This window comes from Meriones unguiculatus, chromosome 19 (genome assembly GCF_030254825.1).
Source record: "Meriones unguiculatus strain TT.TT164.6M chromosome 19, Bangor_MerUng_6.1, whole genome shotgun sequence".
Classification (NCBI taxonomy): Eukaryota; Metazoa; Chordata; class Mammalia; order Rodentia; family Muridae; genus Meriones; species Meriones unguiculatus.
The window spans coordinates 39,603,314-39,619,840 of NC_083366.1; the positions used below are offsets into that span (position 1 = coordinate 39,603,314).

The following is a 16,527-nucleotide window of genomic DNA, read 5'->3' on the forward strand; positions in this document are numbered from 1 at the left end:
ATATATCCAAAAGAGGCTCAAGTGCACAATAAGGACATTTGCTCAACCATGTTTGTAGCAGCTTTATTTGTAATAGCCAGCAGCTGGAAACACCCCAGATGCCCCTCAACTGAAGAATGGATGCAGAAACTGTGGTACATCTATACAATGGAGTATTACTCAGCAATGAAAAATAAGGAAAACATGAAATTTGCAGGTAAATGTTGGGACCTGGAAAGGATCATCCTGAGTGAGTTGTCCCAGAAGCAAAAAGACACACACGGTATATACTCACTCATATACATACAGCATAGGATAAACCCACTAAAATCTGTACATCTAAACAAACTAAGCAAAAGAGAGGACCATAACTAAAATGTTCAATCCCCATCCTGAAAGGCAAAGAGGATGGACATCAGAAGAAGAAGAAAACAGGAAACAATGTAGGAACCTGCCACAAAGGGCCTCTGAAACCCAGAAGAAGAAAACAGGAAACAACCTAGGAGCCTGCCACAGAGGGCCTCTGAAAGCCTCTGTTGTGCAGACTGTCAAAGCAGATGCTGAGCCTGATGGCCAACTGTTGTGTGGAGTGAATGGAATTTTATGTAAGAAGTGGGAAATAGTAAGAGCCGGAGAGGACAGGGTCTCCACAAGGAGAGCAACAGAACAAGAAAATTTGAACACAGGGAACTTCCCAGAGACTCATACTCCAACCAAGGACTATTTATGGAGATTACCTAGAACCTTGACAATGCAGCCACTTCTGATGAGAACTGATAGACTAAGATCAGAAAGAAGGAGAGGAGGACCTCCCCTATCAGTACACTTGGGGAGGGGCATGCATGCAGAAAGGGGCGGGGGTGGAGAGTGGGACCGGGAGGGGAGGAGGAAGGGGCTTATTGGGGGATACAAAATGAATAAAGTGTAATTAATAAAAATAAAATCTGGTATACTTAATAAAGTCAGGTACAAATAAAGAAATAATGGCCCTCAAAGCCCTCAGAGATCTGCTAAATGTGGCATTTAAAATGCTTAGTTATGTCAGGCATGGTGGTACATGCTTTAAATCTCAGCTCTTGAGGATGTGGAGCCAAGTGGATCTTTGTGTGTTCAAGGCCAACCTGCTCTAAAAGGGTAGTCCAAGACAGCCAAGACTACACAGAAAAACCCTGTCTTAAACTAACTACCCAACTAAGCAACTAACTAAGTAACTAACTAAATAAATATAGAAAAAATATTAAAAATTTAATTAAAAAAGCTTCTTATGATAGACAAAACTGTCAGATCTTAGAGGCATCCCTAAGTTCTCTTTCAAGAAGACTATGGGTCCACCTGAATTCTGGTAACACTAACCCTGGCAAAGAACTGTCCCACGCCTTGCCTGCTGCCAGGACCTTGCCCAAAGTATGAACAAGCAGGATATTGGAGAATTAACAGCCTGAGGCTCTGAGTTCTCAACTCCACCAATATTCTTACAATTGGCTAGACCGCACTACATGGTCTTTACCTAGAAGATCTCCTGTATATCCTCAGTACTCAGGTCTCTTAGTCCACAGCTCAGCAGAGTTGTCCTGCACAGCATCAGGGAAGATGGGGCATGGAATCATGAGCAAAATGGCTTAAGAGTGAGGACCTGTTCAGGAACATGGTCTCCAGATCTGTGTTGCATCATTTGAGGAAACCAGTTTGCCAGAGCTTATCATGGTCATTATTTAAGATCTGAAATGGTTAGAATTGTCCCACATTGTTGTCACTACTTTCCTCGCACTTTTGGAACTCTGCAACATCAAACAATTGAGGACCACATCTGCTTTATTGCGATGACTATGCTTGTCTCACTGTCATCTGCACTCTGTTATGCAAATTCACCCCCAGAAAAGTGAAAAGTCCTCACCTCCACCTGCCCCATCTTGTTCTTCTCCTCTGGCTTTAAGAGGAATAAAAGTACTGATTACTGACAGAAGTGTCCCTTGCAGTACCAATGATAAGCTAAAAGTCACAAGATAGGGATGTTGGAATGGGAAGAGGATAAGAATACACTTTCCACCTTTGTAGAAAACCTGAGATAGTCTTAGGTGAACTTGTACTAGTCTTAATTTTCTTAAATAAATTATTATATGTTGGGGAAGGAAACTCTTCTGTTAAGGTAGAAGTCTGGCATTTCCAAATAGCCTCTGAGTTTGGCATAAAATGATGGACTCCCTTTGTCAGCAGGGCTCCCTCTTCTCTGCCTCATCTGGGGAGCCCAAACCCCCTATCCTCTACCTGAGAAAAGTCACATAGTCCTTACTGAAAAACAAACAAACAAACAAACAAACAAAAAAACAAGTGCAACTCCTTTCTCCCAGTTGAACCTGTTAAGACAGCACCTGGGGATATGCAAATGAGGTGTCTCTGGAATTTCTAACCCCAGCAAATCAAAACACATTCACCCCTATAATCCCTTAAACTGCCCAAAGTCTAAAAGTATGTCCCTAATTCAGTAAATAAATTCTTTCTTTTTCTCTCTCAGTCACTCCACTCCTTAAAACATGATAGATGAGATTTATCATTCATTCTAGGGAAGGACAGGCTCCCCTCTTTCCCGGAAATCAAGGGGATACAAATTGGAAAGGAAGAAGTCAAAGTATTGCTATTCACAAGTGATATGATTACATATATATACATAAGCGTGTGTGTGTGTGTGTGTGTGTAACCCCAAAAATTCTACCAGAGAACTCCTACAGCTGATAAATACCTCAGCAAAGTGGCTGAATATGAGATGAATTTTAAAAAATCAGTAGACCACCGGTATACATATGATAAATGGGATGAGAAAGAAATTAGGGAAACTACACACTTCCAAATAGCCACAAATAATATAAAGTATCTTGATGTAATCCTAACCAAACAAGTAGAAGACTTAGGTGACAAGAATTTCAAGTCTCTGACAAAAGAAATTGAAGAAGATATCAGAAGATGGAAGAGCTCCCATGCTCATAGATTGGCAGGATTATCATAGTAAAAGCAGTCATCTTACCAAAAGCAATCAAGAGATTCAATGCAATTCCCATCAAAATTCCAACAAAATTCTTTACAGACCTTGAAAGAAAAATTCTAAACTTTATATGGAAAAGCAAAAAACCCCAGTAGAGCAAAAACAATCCTGTACAATAAGATCTTCTGGGAGATCTCCATCTCTGGCTTCAAACTATACTACAAAGCAATAGTAATAAAACTGCATGGCATGGGCATAGAAACAGAACGGTTGATCAATGGAATTGAATCAAAGATTCAGAAATAAACCCACACATCAACAGAGACTTGATTTTTGACACAGGAGCCAAAACCATACATTGGAAAAAAGAAAGCATCTGCTGGGAAAAAGAAAACATCTTCAACAAATGGTGCTAGCCTAACTGGATGTTTACATGCAGAAAAATGCAAATAGATCCATATTTATTACCCTGCACCAAATTCAAGACCAAGTAGATCAAAAACCTCAAAAATAAATCTAGATACATTAAATCTGCTACAACAGAAAGTGGGGAAGATCCTTGAACTGATTGGCATAGGAGACACCTTCCTAAATAGATCACCAAGAGCTCAGGCTCTAAGATCTACAATTAATAAATGGGACCTCTTGAAAGTGAAAAGCTTCTGTAAGGCAAAGGACACTGTCAATAGAACAAAACAACAGTCTACAGATTGGGAAAACATCTTCCCAGATTCTACATCTAAACAAAGGGCAAATATCCAAAATATACAAATGACTCAAGAAATTAAACACCAACAAACCAAATAGTCCAATTTAAAGTGGGCACAGAGGTAAACAGAGAATTCTCAACAGAAGAGTATTGTTATGGGACCAGTCTAACAACCCAGGATTCAACTTCCCATTCAAAATCAAGGATGAATCCAGTGAAGGGCTTTCTTTCATGTACAGCCCAAGCCTGTATCATGCACTGGGTATCAGGGGCAATTTGGGGTTACAAGGATACAGTGGTTCAGAGCAGAATTAGAGCAAGGACAGGGAGGTCCGTCTGGTTTGGGGTGCCATTTATCTCATGGTGCACTGTGATATAGATCATTTCCAGATGGTAGCAAAGACATCTTCGTTTGCTCACGTGTGTTTGGGATGTGCTCAAAGTACAGAATGTAGGTGTCAGTTACCATGCCCTCCTCAGAAAGAAGGACTTGAGACAGGGCGCTGACTTCTTTCCATATCACAAGCTGGCTTCTATTCTGATTCATACATTTGATTTAGAAGGCAAAGAGGGGACTGGGAACATGGCGATCTCTAGACACAGAAGCCTGGTTGTTGTTCACTTTGTCACTTCATATGTTTCTATAATGTAATGGAAACATAATTAATACAGAGGTAACTTCTGAGGCAAACAAATGTAGTAATTGAGGAGGGAGAGGGAAATCATTCTTTAGGGAGTGAGGCTCCGCAGAGGACTTCCTTCTCCGTGATACAGTGATGTCTTAAAGCCTTGAGGATATTCATGGTGACAAGGGCTCTACAAACACTGAGGGTACAAATATGACCTGGGAAGGCTCACTTGCCAGAAGGACCCAGGGCCTGGCTGCTCCTCATCACTGTGGTGAGTAGACATTACAGTTTCTGTTACTCACATGTGCATGCAATGTTTCACTTAAAGACACACATTTTACTGATAACCTGCACTATTCTTCTGATGCTTAAAGCTCAGAATAACTGGGGCCAGTTCCAGGAGACCTGATCCCTAGAAGCATAGGTGAGCCATTCCCTGTGTTTAGAGTCTGCTTTCATGAGAGAGTTTCGGGGAGAATCTTTGCCTAATGTTCTCTCCTTTCTTCCAATAACTAGAGATAAATAGAAACTCTTCAAATTTTTGTGGAAAACATCTATTTTCTCTAATCTTAAAGTTCATTTGCCTTATAAGGATGCCAGATTTGTAACTTTAATACATCCATTTCATTTTTGGTGAATTTCTACATTTCCAGTGCAGTGACCCTCATGTTCTATTTTGTTTTTCCTCCCAACCACCCAGGTGTGTTGCTGTTTAACTTGAGGATTTCCTTTCTGCATCCATCTTTAAAGTCTCCATTCTGGCATGTGACAGTGTACTGAACTATTAAGTCAATTTCATCATTGCATTCCTAGGAGGCTGTAAGTACTACTGGGGATTACAAAGATGAAAGAATAAGCCAGGCATGGCAGCCCATGCCTTTAATCCCAGAACTAGGGAGAGAGAGGCAGGTGGACCTCTGTGAGGCCAAGGCCAGTCTAGGAGAGACCCAGGTGTCTCATAAAAACAACAAAAACAACAGATTAAAATTTACAGTCACAGTCACAAACTTGCCAGATTTTGAGTTGTAACTCAGGAGGATCTCATTTTAGTAAAATAAATCAAGGAACAAGAACCTTGTATTTCATTTGAGAAAGCTGGGCCGCACAGAGTCACTATTCTACTCAGCTAATTTGGAAGCCAACCCAGACATTATCCATCAATAAGAGTGCAAAGACACTCCTTTTCCTTTTCTGCTGCTGCTTTGTTGTTGATGTATTTGCTTGAAAAACAATGAGTAGCATTATGATATTTCATGCACATGTCACTGTATTTTCCCTACTTCCCTCTTTTCTTCTTCTTTCCCCTCCTGCTAGCCTTCCCTTCAAAGTCTATTTTTAAAACTACTTTCCTGGAGTCAGATGTATGTTGCTATGAGGTCAACAGAGAGACCCACAGCCAAACATAGGCAGAGCTCAGAGAACCCCACAGAAGAGGAGGAGAAAGGATTGTAGGAGACAGAGGGGTCCAACATATAAGAACAGGGCCCATGGAACTAACTAAGCAGGCCTCTTAGGAGCTCACGGTTTCTGCAGCAGCAGTTAGGGAGCCTGCAATGGTCTGTGCTAAGTCCTCTGCATACATGCTGTGGTTGTTTAGCTTGGGGTTTTGTGGGACTCACAACAGGGGGAATTGGGGTAGCTCTGACTCTTATGCCTGGGTTTGAGACCCCCTTTTTTCTACTGGGTTGCCTCATCCAGCTTGATATAAGGGTTTATTCTTAGTTTTATTGTAACATGTTATGTTGTGTTCAGTTAATATCCCTGGGAGGCCTGCTCTTTTCTGATGGGAAACAATGGATCTGGGGGACAGGGGAGGTAGGGTGGGTCTGGGTAGGGGAGGTTGTGGTCAAGATTTATTGTATGATAGAAGAATAAATAAAAAGAAAAAAATGTATATGTCATTGTACTTTTCCCATATTTTTCCTGCTACCCTCCTTTTTAATTAAATTTTTATTTATATAATAACTACAGTTGGTTCACTTTGTATCCCACCTGTAGCCCCCTCCCTCATTCCCTCCCAATCCTACCCTCCCTCCCTCATCTCCTCCCATGCCCTCCTCCAAGTTCACTATAGGGGAAGTCCTCCTCCCCTATCTGACCCTAGCTTATCAGGTCTCATTAAGACTAGCTGCATTGTCCTCCTCTGTGGCCTAGCAGGAATGCTCCCCCCTCATGGAAGGGTGGATCAAAGAGCCTGCCACTGAGTTCATGTCAGAGACGGTCCCTGTTCCCCTTATTAGGAAACCCACTTGGATACTGACCTGCCATGGGCTAAGTACCCTCTCTTCTTCCCCTCCCACTGGTCCTTTTTGCAAAGTCTATTTTAAAAACTGATTTCCTGCCCAGCTTGCAATCTTTAATATTTAGTGTCAAAGAAGGGCAAAAGGCTTGTACAATTGCATTTCAAATATATAAAACATGTACAAACCCCCAAATTTGAATTAAGCATCCTGATCTCTTTTACTCTGTGGAAAGGACCCATTGTTTGACACGAATTCCTAGTTAAGGAGACTGAAGCTGGAAGAGTTAGAAGAGTGAGCTCCTATCCCAGCCTGAATGGAAAACAGCCTGCAATGCTCACAGTCTGGCCACTCTAATGTTGCCTGTGCCGGGGAAAGTCAGGAATAAAACAGCTACAAAGTCACCTGAAAGCACTGCTGCTCTGGAGGACATGATGTCACATAGAAGCTGCAAAGTGACATGCTGACCCTTCATGTGAACAATTAATTCATACTAGGGATACAACAACTAATTATTTTTTAAAAGATTTATTTTATTTTTAAAATCTGTGTGCTCTCTGCCTGCCAAGAGAGTGTCAAATCCTTTACTATTTTTTAAATAAAATTTTATCAGGATCCCTAATTTAAAATGTCTTTTTTTTCCCTAGCATCATACCTAATTAATTTTCTAATCCACACGGTTAACTTCAACTCATCTAGAACCTCTCCAGGGTCCTTTAGAGGCCCCAAGGCCACTCACTGGGAGTCTAGAGCTCTCCTGAACACCCTCCATGGCAGCAGCAACTCAAGCTGCTATGGACTACCCTTCCTGGGGGCAAAAGACTTGCTCCTGGTGACTAAAAATGAAGAACATTGTTCCTATTTGTTAAGCATTTTTGCTGCTGCTTACAGAAAGTGTTCAGTTGGTTTGCCTGTAGGCTGATGGATGGTGTATTCTGGGTGTCACTTTGCAGGTGCTGGGTGACATCATGACATCCAGCTCAGCAGTGTTTTTGGGTGATCTTTTAGCAGTTTTATCCAGTCTTTTCTCAGCACAGGTAACTCTAGAGTGGCCAGGCTGTTTTAGGTGCAGGCTGTTTTCAGTTCTGGCTGGGGTAGGATCTTACTCTCATGTCTGTGCTGTGTGCTGAGCTGCTTTCCTTTGCACATATCCAGTGCTTCAGTTCCTACATCATCGTTTTAAACACATTTTCACGCTTTTTTTTTTGTTTTGAAGTATATGGAGTATCAATCTAGTTTTTGTCCTCTGAGGCTACATTTTCTGTTATTGGCTGAAGCTGCACTGGTTCATACTTAGATTCTTCCCTTTATTTATTTGTTCTACATGTGGTTTTATGTTTAGATCTTGTTTTTGTTGCTAGTATAATTTGAGGGTAAGTTATGTGATATTTTTGTCTTAGCTCATTTATTCCCCACTGCTTTGCTGTGTGTATTTTGTTTTTGTATCTACATATGAATTTCAGAATATTTTTCCCAGCTCTGTGAATAATGTTATGAATCCCAGACTTCTGGCCTCAGCCTTCTGAGTGCTAGAATCACAGCTGCTCCTACCACACCTGGCTAAGTCTTCTGTTGTTTTACACTCGCCATATCGTATTGGATATGGAGAGTGACTATTGCAGTGACATTGATCCTGCTGCACCATGAAATTTGGAAGAACTTTCTGTCTTCTAAGGGCTCATCATAGAGGTCTTCCTGCTCTGTGATTATGTTGACTTAGGTTGACTATTTGGATCTAAGGTTCACACAGCTTAATGAAACCAGGAGGAATGATTTGTTGAAGTAAATGCGTTTATTTAAAACTGGCCCTGTAGAAAATAGAGGAAGACTTCTCTGTCTCACATCTCCACCTCTTTGTCCTCAAGGATTGAGAAGGACCTGTGTAAGGCACAACATTGCTACAGTAAGACACTGGGCTGGAAATCCCCCCACCCCAGCGTCTGTGTGTGTGTTTCTAGCGTGTAATTTCCTCACCTCCAAATAGAGAGCAGGGTGGCTCACACCTGTAAGTCCTGCACTCTGAGGTTAAGGAAGAAGACCTGCTGGGAGTTCATGGCCAGTCTGAGTGACTAAGATCCAGTTTTAAGAAATACAACAAGACAAGAAGATCAAGACATCAGATGTGGACTCACTGTGGTGGTTACCTGCATTTTCCTTTATGCAAGCAGGCTAATCTTCTGCAGGTCAATTCATTGGAGTTGAAAAGATGAAGTCGTTATATAAACCATATTTTAAAATTTAGAATAACTAAAATGAAAATGAAGGATGGATCAAAAACATGAGGGAGGATTAGAGGAAAGATTCAGAGGAAAAGCAAAGATAACAGTTTCCTGTGCCTGGTTTCACATTTGTTTCTTATGGTTTGCTTGTTTTAGTTTAATGTAAATATTGTATATGTTACTGTTTTCTTCCTTAGCGGGTACTACAAAACATATGTTGATTTCTGTATGCTAGTTATATATTCTGTGTCTTTCTGAAGTCATTTATCACATCTTTAAGAGTATTCTGATATAGGTTTATGGTCTTTTAAGTACAGATTTTCATCTGCAAATAAACATGTCTTCATTTCTTTATTTCCTTTCTATATCTTTCTCTTGGCTTATTCCCTGGCTAAGATGCCAAGCACTAGCAAGGAGAAGGACAAGGTAGGGCACCAAGGGTGGCTATGGGGAGACAACAAGCTATATATATGTGAAGATGCCACAGTAGACACTTTCGTTCTCCTATTACGTTCATTGACAATAATAAAACAAATTCTTTCCTGGATGCTTTTGGCTGATTCCACTGTAATTAGTGGGTCATATCTAGAGGGGCTCATGCTTGGACTGGATGTTGAGAATCTGCAGTGATTATAAACAGGTGAATATTTCTAAGTAGTAAAAGCACTACCATTGTATCTAGCTATATTCTTCGACTTCGAGTCAGGACCCTCACTAGAATTAAGAGATCATAACATTTATATATGAACATATATGTGATAGGAATGTTTATTTACAGTTTGGGCTATACCTGGGTAGATTACTTTCAGTCTGTCTCTAGATTGCCCGATCATGGTCCTACACTTTGGAGAAACTACAAAACATAGGTTAAATAATGCACAAATATGCCTCAGTTTCAAGAGATGATGTTAACCATTCTCCCAGAACCAAGGCCCAGAAACTTAGGGGTTGAACACATCCACTCTCCTCACAATAGTAAAAATAGAAATCTGGGCCTACTGAAGATAATTTTAGAATCTTAATGTATGTGGCTCAGTATATAATCATAGAATCAGATTTGGTTTTCAATATGGATCTGTGGAAATACTGGGGTCTCAGTATCTATAGAAACTGAGATACAATAGGAGGGAAGAAATACAGGAAATGCTACACTCATCAAATTGAAATACATGAGGGAATATTGGGCAAATAGAAGGTGCTGTAGAAATAAATTGTGGTAAATTTGAGAGGAACAAAACTTGTTAAAATAACAAAACTTCACAGGTGTTTGCATATGCCGCGTGGCAAGGAAGACAGGTGAGCATGAACTCACTGTTTACAGAACTGGATTACAGGAATGTGATATTATGAAATGTGAAATGCTTGGAGAAATACTGGTTGGGTCACTGGAGTTAATTCAGCCATGCTGAGACAGAACAAAAGTGAAATATATCAATTTTGCCCAAGTAAATTAAAATTTATACTATATAAATTAAATGTATGGCTTGGAAATTTAAATTTTTGAAAACAAGCCTTCATCATAGCATTTGAATCTTTATAAAATAACTCACAGAGAGTGCCATAGAAAAACATTGTGTTAATAAATCTGCATAATAAAATGCCATTACCTTATCTTCCAGAAAAGTCAGAAGATTTAAAAGAATTTTTGCTGATACCTATAATGATTTACTGATGATTTCTTCCAAAAGGTGTTTGCTGGATCAAGTATTCCTGCCTCAGATGTAAGGATGATTTTGGTCCCTGTCAAGGGCACAGTCTTCCTCTGTCTCACTGGTCTTGGCGCTGCTGGAAACATCTTAGTTTTGGTGAGTTACATGCACATGTTCCAAAGCACCGAGAAGAAACCTATCCACCTGATTCTTGCTCACTTGGCACTGACAAATATCACCATGCTTCTGTCAAAAGGGATGCTAAAGACCATAGAAGCCTTTAATTTTGGAAACTTCTTAGATGACTCTACTTGTAAAGTTGTTGTTTACCTGTCAAGAGTGTCCCGGGGCCTTTCACTCTGCACCAGCAGTCTCCTCACGGTCGTCCAGGCCATCACCATCAGTCCCAAACAGTCCATGTGGCAGAGGCTCAAACTAAGGACTCCACATCACATTCTCTCCTCGCTGCTGTTCCTGTGGATACTCAATTCCTTGATCAGCATGAACTTACCATATTACGTTAAAAACATCAACAGTGTGAACTTAACACAGGTTAGAAAAAGTGGCAACTATTGCTACTTTCTGCCAGAAAGCTGGATAACAAGATGGGTTTTTCTCACCCTCATGGTCCTGAGAGATGCAGTGTTTCAGGGTGCCATGGGAGGGGCCAGTGGCTACCTGGTATTTCTTCTCCACAAGCACCACCAGCATGTCCTCTACCTTCAGAACTCCAAGGTTCTCTACAGAACTCCCCCTGAGCTGAGAGCTGCCCAAAGTGTCCTCCTTCTGATGGTGTGTTTTCTTTTCTTTTATTGGGCAGATTGTTTTATTTGTTTATACATTACTTTGACAATAGAGAATTATTCTACAGAACTATATATTCCAGAGTTTCTAACCCTTGGTTATGCAGTTCTCAGTCCCTTCATGCTGATTCACAGAGATGGACACCTGACTAAATATTGTCATACTCAGTAAGAGATCAGAAATTGATAAACATCCATTGATCCTTTCAGCATGCAAATAGGAAATTTGATAGTTTTTTTTTTTTGGTGCATAAAAGAGATATACTAAGATTAATGGTGACAGTGGTTAGCTAGTAATAAGGCTGAAGAAATTTCAAGTCCTCAAATGTCTCTTTCTCCATCTTGCTGATACCTTGAAATCTTGCTGATGTTTAATGAAATAGCTGATATTCTTTTGTGTATAAAGGGTCATTGATGATCATCAGTTTGGGTAGCAGATAGAGTCAAGGCAGCACACCATGATAGAAGCAATGTGTAATTATCACAGTGAATCCCACTAAATTATACCATCAACATGTTAAATGTTACAAAGAAAAGAAATGCATTACATTTAGTTTTGAGAAACAAATCTTAGAAATTCTGCAGCATTACTTTCAAAGTCACATTTTGACCTAAGAATTTCAGTTCTAGATTCCATCTTACAGATATAATTATAAATAATTACATATAATTATTTATGTTTCTGTTGTTTCAGTGTACATTTGAGTGTTTGAGATTGGGTCTTTGTAGTTCTGACTGACTTGGGATTTACTGTCTGAACAGGTTGATCTTAGGCACAGGGTTCTGTATTCCTTTATTTTTCAAATGGTGTATATCAGACAGAGAACAAAAACCTCCACATGTTGAAACCTTACTTTCAATACTGGACATCCAGTAACAGTTCCTTCTGCTTGTGATTTAAGAACAGCTCTACAGATCCATTTACAGATCAGATTTTTCTCATTGAACATACGAAAAAATCAGCAAGTTCAGTGTGTCACATTATTATACTTAAGGTGCTAGTAATTCATTGAAAAATCTAGGCTGACTAATTTTGTTTAAAGTACAATAGAACAATGTTTAATTGCCTATCCACAATGCACTCCATGGAATGAACAAGGAAGAATGAGGGGAGTACTTGCCTCATTTGAGAGAACCTAAGTTAATAGAATCATATTAGGTTGAATTTCATATTTTCTTTCCAGTGTTAACTGCATTTTTAATCAATTCATATAATTTTTTAAATAAATAAACAAAATGTTGACTTTGAAGACAAATCATATATCTTTTCAAGGAATTGCTTTTGCATTGAATTGCTTGTTGATACTAGTCTCTGTCTCAGAGAACTAGAAAAGATCCTGGCTCTCAATTAAGTGCAGATCTACTTTTGATTTTTCTTAAATAGAACCCACAATATATTTGGGTGCAATGCATAGTTTTAAAAATAAGGTATTTGTGCGAGTCCCCATGAAAGATTTGTGATGCTTTTACTCATTTCACATGTTTAAGAACAAATTGGAGTTGATGTAGAGAGACTTACACTCTTTTTGTTTCTCTTTTCACTTACTGTGTATACTTGGGTTTTCCACTTCTCTATTAAATATGGTGAATGTTTCTTTCCTAAATTGTACAATATCAAGACAATTTTTTAGAATTTACTAGTGCTATATATCATATTATAATATGTTTGGGGGATTGTTTTCTTCATAATATTGCATTTTCCTTAAAAATAATACTATACTATTCATTTTTGTTTCCTGTGGCAGACTTGACCCACCAGCTTGTGTACGGGGCAAGACAAGGGAAACTATTACTGAATATGTCATTGGTAATTGATGACAAAGCAAGGAATGTTAATCCTTGAAATGCAATTAGGAATGACATGTAAATGGTGAAACATGGAGACAAGATGATTGAGCAAGAAAAATAGAGTATTAAACAAAATTAAAAAAAAAATGAATGTTGAAGTTTTAGGTAGTGTATGACTCCCACAAATCAAAGTTGTTTGTTTCCCACTAAAAATTAGAATTAAGAAAAAGTAAATTTCACCAGCATTAATAGAGTAGAAAATAATTTAGAGAAGGATGCATGAGTAAATTGTTGCATGTCTAACAGAGTGGGAGCTACAAAGAAGATAGTGGGAGCATGAAGCATTAGAACACAGTTCCAAGTCAAGGACAAGTACTGAGGGAAGCTCTTCATCATTTTTTCTGTTACAGTTGGCTTCATCTGTGAACTTGACACAACCCAGAGTCACCTGTAAGGAGGGAACCTCAATTGAAGAATTGACCAGAGCATATTGGCTTGTTGGCCTGTGTCCTAGATAAGATTTCTAGTGCTCTGATAAATCAGCATAACCAAAAACAGCTTGTAGAAGAAAGTATTCATTGTAGCCTACACTCTCAACATCACACTCGATGAAGGTGGGAAATCATGGCAGGAACTCAAGGCAAAAACCTGGAGATAGGTCATGGAGGAAAGCTGCTCACTGGCTTACTCCCCATGATTTGCTCAGTCTAATTTCTTATACACATCAAAATCACTTGCCTAGGAGTAGCATTACCACAATGGGCTGGGGACTTCCATGTTAATCATTATGCAAGAACATGTCAGATGACTGGCTTATAGGCCAATCTTACAGGGGGGTATTTTCTCAATTGAGTGTTGCTGTTCCCAAATGAAATGATGCTAGCTTGTGAAAAAAAATGCCAAAAACCAAACAACAACAAAACCCCCAAACAACAAGAAAACAAACAAAATACTAGCCAACTGGCCTGTTCTGTGAGGCATTCCTTAATTGCTAGTTGATGTAAAGGGGCCCATCCCACCTTGGGAGTATCTTTGGCAAGTGGGCCTGTGCTATATAAGAAAGGTAGCTGAGCATTCAAGAGGGAGCAAGCCAGTAAGCAGCATACCTCTAGGTTCCTGCTTCTGCTCCTGCTAGAGTTCCTACAGTTTCCCTCAGTGATAGGCTGTTATTTCCTTCTGAGATGGAGAGTAAACAAAATTAACCTTTCTTCCCCAAGATGCTCTTGCTTATGATATTTATCATGACCACAAAAAGCAAAATAGGTTTACAAAAGCTTACTTCACATTGCAAGTAAAGATGATCTAATAGTCATAGAGTTTGGTAGAAAAGAAAAAGCTTCCAAACTTCAAAACAAAGACAAAAACAGAAGGCCCTTTCAGGAATAAACAATGTTTATATTCAGAGTAATCATGAACAAGTCTTTAGGAATTAAATAAAAGCATTGAGAAGTATTATAATGCACAACCTATAAGGTATTGGGGATTCTTATATTTCACATAATGTTTTAAACCTCAGACCAAACACTATTGATCACCAGATATCTAGCAAAGCTGCAAATCCATATCTTGAAATGAATTCAACTTTGAATTGTCTAATTTTATCTTTTTCCCCAATACGCTTTCCTTGGACAATGACTACAGAAGCCTTTGGGAAGAATGAGATGAAGCAGAGCACATTTCTAGAAGTGCACAAAGCCCACCTGGGGGTGCACATTCTACATTGTTTAAGACGCTGTGTGTCTGAAAGCTGACTGAATTAGAGGAATGGATGAGGAGCACTAATTATATACTCTAGCCTTCTAAGCCAGCCCTCTTGTAATAAGTATACAGCAAACGAGTTATTGCCAAAAAATCCTCAGGTCATAAACATCTCCTTCATGGCCAATTATCTTTCCTCATGTGGCACATGAGGTCATGCCCATTTTTATTGGGGAGTCCAGTTCAACAAGAGTAGTGCCCAAACTGGTTACATCCCAGTAAGACTCTCATCATGAACTCTCATCCCGAATTTCTGCAATAAATGACATGGTCACAACTAGATTTCCTTAGGCAACAGGGCACAATTAGAACTCTTACCTTATACTATACTCAAAGCTCAATGTAGCACAAATTAAAATTTTGTGGCAGAACTGGGGACAACACTCCTTGATACTGTTCTTGCCAATGGCATTTAGATAGGACAGCAAAAGTAAGAGTGATATAAAATTGCCACATGGGACTGAATCAAGATAAAAGGCAACATTAACAAAGAATATAATCAACACAATGACAAATCAGGCATGGAATGAACCCAGTATTTGTGAACTACAGGCATAGTAAGCACCTAATATCAAAGTATGTGAGGCACGTATTTGATTCTTTTACCTTAAAATCAAATAACCTGGTTAAAAAATAGAGAAGGCTGAAAGATGTGTTTACTAAAGAACATATACAGATGGCCAGCAGACATGAACAGTGTTCAACACTGAAATTATTCTGGGAAATTCAAGAAGTATCTAGAGAGTTGGTTTAACTGCTCAAGTGTTTTCTGAGCAAACATGGGGAATGGAGTTTTATTCCTAGAAACCATATTAAAAAAAAATCTCAGTGCAGCCTTGGACCCTATTCTCATAAAATGATGTAGTGAATAGGACAGACAATAACATCACCTAGTGGTATACACATACATACACATACATACACATACATACACATACATACACATACATACACATACATACACATACATACACATACATACACACACATACATACACATACATACACATACATACACATACATACACATACATACACACACGTACACATTCACACACATAATGATCCAACTGTTGAATATATTTTTGCATCTATAAGACTGCTACTTTTGCTAAGCCACAAGCTCAGTTAATAATATATGTTGAAGTCCTTAAAGACTTAAGACTGATATTCTACTGTGTGCTTAGCCCATTTGTTTAATAGAACAACGTAGCAACCAAACTTACTTGTCTTAAATTTCCCACATAACCAGCCTTTACAAACTTAGCTATTGCAAAGTTTCAATCTTTTTTTATTTTATCTTTATTAATTACAGTTTATTCACTTTGTATCCCAGATGTAGCCCTCTCCCTCATCCCCTTTCAATCCCACTCTCCCTTCCTCTTCTTCTCCTGTGCTCCTCTCCCAGTCTAATGATAGGGGAGGTCCTCCTACCCTTCCATCTGACCCTAGTCTATCAGGTCTCATGAAGACTGGCTTCTTTGTCTTCCTTTGTGGACTGGTAAGGCTGCTCCCCTCTCAGGTGGAAGTGTTCAAAGAGCCAGCCCATGAGTTCATGTTAGAGTTCATGTTAGTTCCTATTATTGGGGAACCCACTTGGACACTGAGTTGCCATGGGCTACTTCTGTGCAGGGGTTCTAAGTTATCTCCATGCATGTCCTTGTTTGGAGTATCAGTTTCAGAAAAGACCCCTGTGCTCAGGCAAAATTTCAGTCTGAAATTATACACTCCTCTGTGCCACTAACTACAAACACAATAATGGATGGTCTATTTAGA

At 39.3% G+C, this 16,527-nt stretch overlaps 1 protein-coding gene across 1 annotated transcript; it reads left to right on the forward strand.

The window, feature by feature from the left end:
• The first annotated feature begins 10,480 nt into the window (after window positions 1-10,480).
• On the forward strand, window positions 10,481-11,377 carry LOC110566080 (putative vomeronasal receptor-like protein 4). The gene has a single exon (XM_060372760.1). It carries the CDS (start codon window positions 10,481-10,483, stop codon window positions 11,375-11,377), a length of 897 nt encoding a protein of 298 aa, XP_060228743.1.
• The last annotated feature ends 5,150 nt before the right edge of the window (window positions 11,378-16,527 follow it).